Source organism: Ovis aries, chromosome 2 (genome assembly GCF_016772045.2).
Source record: "Ovis aries strain OAR_USU_Benz2616 breed Rambouillet chromosome 2, ARS-UI_Ramb_v3.0, whole genome shotgun sequence".
Taxonomy (NCBI): domain Eukaryota; kingdom Metazoa; phylum Chordata; class Mammalia; order Artiodactyla; family Bovidae; genus Ovis; species Ovis aries.
In genome coordinates this window covers 104,604,394-104,612,591 of record NC_056055.1, presented here as the reverse complement: position 1 = coordinate 104,612,591, position 8,198 = coordinate 104,604,394, and the positions used below count along the sequence as shown (strand labels likewise).

Genomic DNA, 8,198 nt, shown 5'->3' with positions numbered 1-8,198 from the left:
ATATCTGAGGTTATTGGTATTTCTCCCGGCAATCTTGATTCCAGCTTGTGCTTCTTCCAGCCCAGCGTTTCTCATGATGTACTCTGCATATAAGTTAAATAAGCAGAGTGACTTTAAAAGTCCAGGTTCCCGTAGAAGAGACTATTCAGGTTCTGTTCCCTGGCCCCTGAATAGTCTTCCATCTAAGAGTGGATACTGTGGTCTGGCTCAGAGTCCAGAACAAAAAGTATGGCTTAAACCCAGGATCCATCACACACACAGGCAGGGTGGTGGTCTTGGCTACAGAGACCCTGCCTTTTGAGATAGTAGAGAAGACAAAAGCTGTCTTCTAGAGGTTGGAGCTCTGGATGCGTCTGTCATGAACATCAACCTCCCCCCCACCTCATTAGTCAAGTGACCTTAAGTAACCATTTCACCTGTGTGAGCCTCAGTTTCTTCATCTGTCATGGGAGAAGCATTCTCTGCCTCGCCAGCTTCCTGACGTCAATCAAGTAATGGGTGTGTGCTCCTTGGCTCACTGACAGGGTGGAGCTGCCTCCCAGGCGACTGGATTAAGGAGCAACCTCTCTTCTGTCTCTTCTGCTTCCCTTTGCGTGGTGTCTTCCTTCTCTCAGCCTGGAATCTTAGCTGCTAGAATATCAGTCTCCTGGAATTCTTATAGCCTCCCACCAAAAGGGAGGGAACCCTGACAGCTCTAAGTGGAAAAACACCTGAATCGATCACCAGGGCTGGAGGTGTGGTAGGTGGGGTGATTATAGCGCATTTTGATTGGTCTAGCTTGGGTCATGTGCCCCTGCCTGGCCCAATCACCGTGGCCCAGCACAGTGGTGTTCTAGTACTGGTCCACGTGTGAAATGTGCTCTTGCTTTGGCTGGGGAGGGAGGCACTAAGGCTAAGAGCCTCCATCAGAACTCTCTGGTTGGTGCAGGCAGCGGAGACCAGTTTTTCAAAGAAGTCGTTAATCTGGGCAGTCAAAACTGTATGTGTGCACTGAGACGTGGGGCTACCTTGTAAGCCAATAGGTGCCGGGTCCCTGTAAAGTAATGTCAATATTTCTGCTGTTAGCCCTGTACCTGAGTTTCTGTGAGGATGACCAGGGCCTGAGACCCTGCTCCAGTCTGAGTATCCTGGCCAAGAAGGTTGAGGACTTGATTTATCACCTATTAATGAAAATTCCATGTCTTATTGATTAAACAGTTCTCTCCTTTTAAAACAGAGAACACTGTGGGAGTGCCTTTAAAGGACCTCTCCCATCATGGTTTTCTTTTTCTACTCTACCCACACATCCGTGTTTTGCTGAACTGGTGGTTTTTGGCAACGCTTTCAGGTCTACAGACATACAATGTGCCCGACGCCATGTGACGGTCTAAGAAGACATCACAGACGTACAATGGCTCCTGGCTCTCAAAGGAGTTGCAGGCTGGCAGGAGTTGCAAATGAGGACCAGGAGTGCAAAATGGTGCAAAACAATGAGTGCTCAGGAGCTGTTGGAGTGGAGGAGAGCAGGGAGGCTGAGGGACCCAGGATGTCTGGTCTGGGGAGAGGAAGGCCCCTGCTTGTGGACTTCTCCCCACCCCCTGCCATTGCCAGGCCACCGATACTTGAAAGGCAGTGAAATGGGGAGGCAAAGAATATGATCTATGTCTAGACTCCCTGGTGTTTCTTAGCCCCTGCCCATCAGCCTTCTCATCTGTAAAATGGTGATGGTAATAATAGTACTCACTTCATAGGATTGTCATGAAAATAAAATTAAGTGCTTACAAGAGTACCTAGCACACAGTATATGTTCAACTCATGTAACTTGCCATCATGGTACATCAAATATTTGCTTGTTAATTCATTGACTTTCTCTCGTCCCACCAGATTATAAACGTGATGAGCAGGGGCTCTTTTTTACTGTTTGATGCAGTGTTCTCAAGGCTCAGAATAGTTGCTAGCACACAGTAGGTACTTACTAAATATTTGTATACTACATACCTGATAGTTAATATTATACTTGGCTTGGATTATTTCAATAGCTTCCTTCCTGGTCTCCCCTCTTCCAGCCTCTATATCCCTCCAATCATTTTGCTCTTGCTCAAGAGGTCAGGGTTTTGGTTTATTAAGCCTTCAACTGATTGGACAAGGCCCACCCACATTGGGGAAGGAAATCTGCTTTACCCCACCTGCAGCTTCAAATGTTAATCTCATCCAAAACACCCCCTGTCAGAAACATGCAGGATAATGTTTGGCCAGGACTTTAGACAGTCTTTTGAGTTACATGCTGATGATACTAGAGCAGATTTTTGTCTTGTTTTCAGTAACATCCGTATGGTTCTCAGGGTGGTTGCTAAATGCAGAGAACCATTTGCATTAACCTTCTTGAAAAAGAGGAAGTCTAGATCCTTACATTTTCCTAACTCACGCACTTTCTTGCTGAACTCATTGCTGCTATAGGTGTGTTGGAAAATGAAAATGCAGTTGCAAACACCAAGATAAACAGTTGCCGGTTTACACCCTCTAGTAAGTGGCAAAGTTGCTGCAGCAAGACTGCTCCAGCGGCTGCCTCTGAGCCCTTCAACAAGATTCCTGCCTTCGAGGTCCTGCACGTCACGAATATACCCTTCGCCTGCCACTCCCGCTTCCCCACTGGCCTTCCGGTGGCCAGGTGGCCTCGTGACTCTTACAGGCCAGACACCACCGGCTAGAGCAACAGTCCATCCCTTTGCCCACCCCAGAGCAGGAGTCAGCTTTCCTGAGTTGCTTGTACCCACCAGAATTCCAGCATCCCAGGGAGAGCCGCACACACTGTCTTTGAGAGGTTACACCAAGGCAGGAAAAGCTTGGGAAGGAAACAGAGGTCAAGCCTTGTCATCTTCCAGTTTTAGCCTCAAGTTTACTGAAAACTCACTCACTGCCCATGTGACTCACAAACCAGGAAGCTGGCAGGAGCTGGAAGTCCAAGAGGAGGGGTGTCAGTCTTGTCCTGGCTTCTTATAGAGATTCTGAATAACACCCCACTGAACAATCACCCACCAGGCAGGACTCCAAGGCAATTAAAGTCAACCAAGACTGTCCCAGACCAACCAGAGCGGATGGTCACCTCACCTTTGGAGCGCTTTATTCTTGGGCTCTCGGGGGTGATTCATCTCTCTCTGAGGGTGTTAGTGTGGGAGTGCGCCTACAGGCCAGCAGGTCTCCCACTTGACAGAAGGGAGCACTGGGCTCAGAGACAGAAAGGACGTGGACAAGGTCACAGACGCAAACAGTGCTGGGAGCAACGCTGGGCCTCTGGCCTCCAGGATGGTGCCCATTCCCCTGTCTCAGGCTAAACAAGATGGATTCTCACAGAAGGAAGTGTTTTCCAGAGGTGTGGGCTCTGCGCCCTCCAGCTGGAAAGCCGGTGGGTACAGCAGGCTGCACGTGGTAGATCCTCAGAGAGGAGGGGGTCCCAGCACCTGCTCCCCTGACGGTGCTGCAGGTCTTCCCTGAGGGACAGGACCACCCTCCCTCTCACCTGTTGAGACCTTCCCGGGGCTGCTGTGTTGTTCGTGTCTGTTGTCTGAGCTCAGGCTTAGTCACCAGTGGTGTCTGACTGGCCTCATGGGGACAGCCCTCTCCCACCCTGCAGGGAAAATCTATTTGGATTGGATTTTCAGGAGGCGAAAGGTGGTGTCCAGCAAGAAGATACAGAACATGCAATATATGTTGTGTCTTCCCTGGCCCCACCTCCTTCACCCACGTAACTCAGTTACGCAAGAAACAGACATTCAACAAGCACTGCAGCCAGGACTTCTGTGTGTCTCTTTTAATCACTAGAAACCTCTGACCTTTTGGGTGCTGAGCGCATCACATAATCCTTTCATAACTGAAAATGGCTCTTCCTCAATCAGTTTTCAGACCATAGACATCAGGGGTCTTCTACTTCTTTGCTTTTGCTTTCTTGCCTTTGTTGGTTTTGGACAACTTAAGAGCTTCGTCTTGGCCTGACTGACCAGCAATGGGGACCAAGGGAGCGATGGGAGCGTTGAGGTTTAGAGTCTTCTTCTGAAGTTTCAGGTCCAAAATATCAAAGGTTATCTGTATCTCATACTGCAGCAGCTCCTTGAGGCACTCGATCTGGATGTGAATGGCCTCATTGATGAGTTTCTCTAGCTCCTGCAAGAAACAGAATGTGGCTGGTAAGCAGGGTCTGGGGAAAGCTGAGGCCATCTGCAGGCAGAGTCCCACCACAGGTGCCACTTCTCAACCCAGCTGCCTCCTTTCTCAGTGTGCTGGGACCTTCTATCCCCTGCTCCCCAGACTTACTCTCTGTCCATCTCCACCCTACTCTATGCCCCAGGAGGCTGACTTTTAAGAGGTGCATCAACCACCTCCGTTGACCTGTTGCTACTGACTGGGTTCAGCCAGTGGGAGGCCCTGGCAGAAGATCAGAAGGCAGGGAGAGGAAGAACCCTCCATGGCCCTTCCTTCATCCCCCAGGCCTCCATGAATGCCAGCTCTGCAGGCAGGCAGGGCACTGTGGGAGTCTATGGTGGTTTGGAACCGGGGGCTCCTCTGGTGGAATCTGTGCTAGAAAGAACTTGGACTTTGGGGTCAACCAGGCCTCAGTCCAAATGTAAACTCGACCACATGCCAGCTTGGGGACCTTGGGTGATCAGTTAAACCCTCTGAGCCTCAGCCATCTCATCACTAAAATGGGGACATGAATTGTATATCTGAGGGATGTTTCATGAGACATGTGCACAAAGCCTGTGCCCTCCTGCGCCCTCCCAGGGTGGGGGGACCCCAGGGTCCCGCCCGCAGGTTCTCTTGGCGGGAAGGGACGTAGACTGGGGCAGGAGAGCCGCCCCCTGCCCCACGGGCCCCTCTCACTTCTCTGTTCAGAGTCTGGTGCTGCCGCCCAGGCAGCCTGGAGAACGTCTCCCGCAGCAGGTGCTGCTGCTCTAGGCGCAGGGCCCCCTTCAGCAGCAGCATGTGGGTCCGCTTCTGCACCTCGGCCGTGCTCAGCCCCTCCAGCTGCTGCTCATGCTTCCAGACTTCCCGGTCCTTGCCCTCGGCCAGTGGGAGCGGCTGGGGCGGCGTGCACACCTCCAGGTTGGTAACAGTCAGGTTGACATCCCGGTCCTGGCCCAGGACGTACTGGTAGAGTTTGTAGTGGCGGATGAAGGTGTTGTGGAAATAGTCGCACAGGGCCAGCAGGTGGGTGGTGTTGAACTGCCCCTGGTGATCTCTGAGCTTGTTTCCCAGGACTGTCACGGCCTCGGTGACGGAGCAACCTGGGGGCACAGAAGGGCCTGGTAGCAAGCATGAACCAGACCAAAGCAGCCGGGATGGCTGATCGATGTGTGCTGACCCCAGAGACCATGTCCTACCAACTGTTGTATGTCACCATTTTTTAGGTTGAGGAAGCCATGGAGTGTATCATGTTTCCCTTTTTCCCTTGGCTCCTGGGAAGCTCAGGGGGCAATTTTATGCAGTAACTTACATTTATCCTATTTTTTTCTTATATGATTATCCCACTTCTTGCCTATATTTTGACATTTAGCTCTTGTTTTAAAGACTTATTTCAGCTGTGCTTTATGCTATTTCCACTTCAGACCCTTCAGGAAGGAGGTGAGAGTATAAAAGGGATTCTGATATGAGTGGAGTGTGAGATGGTTGCAGAGACAGGGACATTATACTGGCCACTTGCGTCACTGACTTAGGCAAGTATTGTTTAGACCATGTAGAGGTCAGCCCCGAGGGTAGCACTGAGCAATGCTCCTTGGAGGATAAACCATCTTCTCCCATCTTCTTCCTTTCACATCTCTCTCTTTTTAATTTGTTTACTTTTCAGCCGCACTGTGTGGCATACAGGATCTTAGTTTCCTGACCAGGGATCGAACTCATGGCCCCTGCAATGGAAGTACAGATTCTTAACCACTGGACCACGAGAGAAGTCCACCTTTCATGCCTCTTGCTCACAACTCCATCAGAGGCTCAGGGTAAGAGTGTGGTCAGGAGGGCAGGACTCTCCCCAGCATATGATTGCATCTCAAGACAGAGGTGGTTCAGTAAAGGGTCTTGCTGAGTGAGGGGTGTGCCCTGTGGACAGATCTCTGGCAGGGAGAGGACAGGACAAGTGACAGAGGACCCTGGACCCTCACACAGATGCCACCCACAGGGGCACCGTGAGCTCAGCCGTGTCTCTCTCGCCCCCTGACTCAGTGTCAGCTCTGCAGGACAAGAGCTCAGGCAAAGACAGGGGGATTCCACAGCTCCCGCTATGAAGACGGAGACCAGGTGCTGCACACAGGGAGCCTGGCTTTTCTCCTGGGGTGGAGGCCAGCCTGCTTGCAGATCCCCCTCAACCGGTGACCACCCTCTTCAGGCCCTGCCAGAGTGCCACTGGGCCTTCAGGAGGGGCTGTCTCTGCCCGGCCCATAGGGCTGTTCCTCAAGCCCTCCCCACCTGCTGATTCTGCCTTCACTTTGGCTCCTCAGTCCTGGCTCTGCGTGAGTGTTTTCACCTTAACTCTCCCCAGAGTCTGAGAGCAGGGCTTTAGAGAAACGTTAGCACATGGAGCGCTGCTCCACCTTGAGCCTCAGTAGAAAGTGCTGTGAAGCATCACTAGGATGTAGGCTTCAGCCTCCCGGGGGAGATCAAGCCCATCTATCCAAAGGAAATCAACCCTGAAATCATTGAAAAGACTGATGCTGAAGCTGAAGCTCCAATACTTTGGCCACCTGACACGAAGAGCTAACTCACTGGAAAAGACCCTGATGCTGGGAAAATTTGAGGGCAGAAGGAGAAGAGGGTGACAGAGGATGAGATGGTTGGATGGCATCACTCACTCAATGGACATGAATTTGTGTAAACTCCAAGAGATAGAGAAGGGCAGGGAAGCCAGGCGTGCTCCAGTCCATGGGGTCACAGAGTCAGACACAACCGAGCGACTGAACAACAGCAACTCCTGGGGGAAGGGGGAGCCTCTCCATCCAGCAGAATTAAAGGTTAGTGGGCTGTGTTTTCCCTTCCTTTCAAGGCAAATCAGCAACTCCAAGGTCCAAGATAGTACCCTGTCTCAGCATGGGGTAGGGGAGGGTGCTGGGCCTGGGTGATGGACACAGCTCTGTCTCCTCCTAGTTGTGACTCTTGGACCACCATTCCCTCAGATGTAAAATGGGGGAATAGTCATGTTTACTTCATAGCATTGTTAGGGGGGTCAAATGGGATGGTGTGTCCAAGTGGCTTATACAGAGCCCACTGCAAGGCAGGAGTCACTGAATGCTCCAGGAAAAGAAGTGTTTGTTCACTGTGAGAAAACTCTCCAGGCCACATCTTTGCATCTCTCCATAGGTCTTTCCCTTCATCCATCCCTCTCTCCATCCATCTGTCCACCATCCGAATGTCCACTCGCCATCCGTTCATCCATCTCTCCATTCACCTACCGTCCATTCACTCACTACTCAGTCACTCGTCTCTCCACCCAACCGTCTTTCCGTCCATGAGTGTGCATCCACCCATTTATCCATCCACAGTAAGTGTGTCAAGCTGTTACCGAGGGCCTATTAATCACCGTCTATGGGGTCGCATAGAGTCGGACACGACTGAAGCGACTTGGTAGTAGTAGTAGAGCGCTAGGTTCTAGCAACATTAGGATGTTTTATTAGGCACATCTCTTGCCTTCAGAGTTCTCACAGGAGAGATACACAAGCTGATATTGACACATGTGTAAAAAGGAACAGAATCAGGCGACGGGGAATGCTCCGTTGAGGATATGGGTTCTCCTGGAGAGGACGAGACTTAAGCGACCTCTCAGAGGCTGAGTGGGACTGAGCCAGGAAAGATTATGGGGGGGGGGCATGGCGTGGGTGCCGCCTGAGCAAGATCCAAGGGGCAAGGAGCCACATGGCACAGGGGGGCGGGGAACAAGACTGCGTTTGTTGTCGTTGGCACCTGTCGGGGGAGGCGGAAAACCGCATGTTGAGTGGAGAGGTGGGAGGAAGGCAGATGGGAGGGCCGTGAGTGCTGTGTTAGAAGCCAGGGCTTTGTACTCCAGGCAGCCCAGGGCCTGCCCAGGGAGACCGTGGTCATGTGGCGGCCTGCGGGGAGACTTCAGCCCAGCCCAGACAGGAGGCACTGTGGCCCGAGAGTGCCAGGTCAGCAGGCACGGGCAGCAAGGGCAGATTTGAGCGTCAGGACCGATGGTCGGGTGTGGAGGGGGATGGAGGCCT

At 51.9% G+C, this 8,198-nt stretch overlaps 1 protein-coding gene across 1 annotated transcript in view; it reads right to left on the bottom strand.

The window, feature by feature from the left end:
* Nucleotides 1-3,900: 3,900 nt before the first annotated feature.
* Nucleotides 3,901-8,198, bottom strand: part of C2H8orf74 (chromosome 2 C8orf74 homolog) — a 28,799-nt gene continuing 24,501 nt past the window's right edge. Inside the window, exons 3-4 of the mRNA XM_004004445.5 lie at nucleotides 4,855-5,258; nucleotides 3,901-4,137 (exon numbers count right to left, since the gene is read on the bottom strand). Of these exons, the coding sequence (XP_004004494.4) occupies nucleotides 3,901-4,137; nucleotides 4,855-5,258 (641 nt within the window). The remainder of the gene's footprint in view (nucleotides 4,138-4,854; nucleotides 5,259-8,198) is intronic.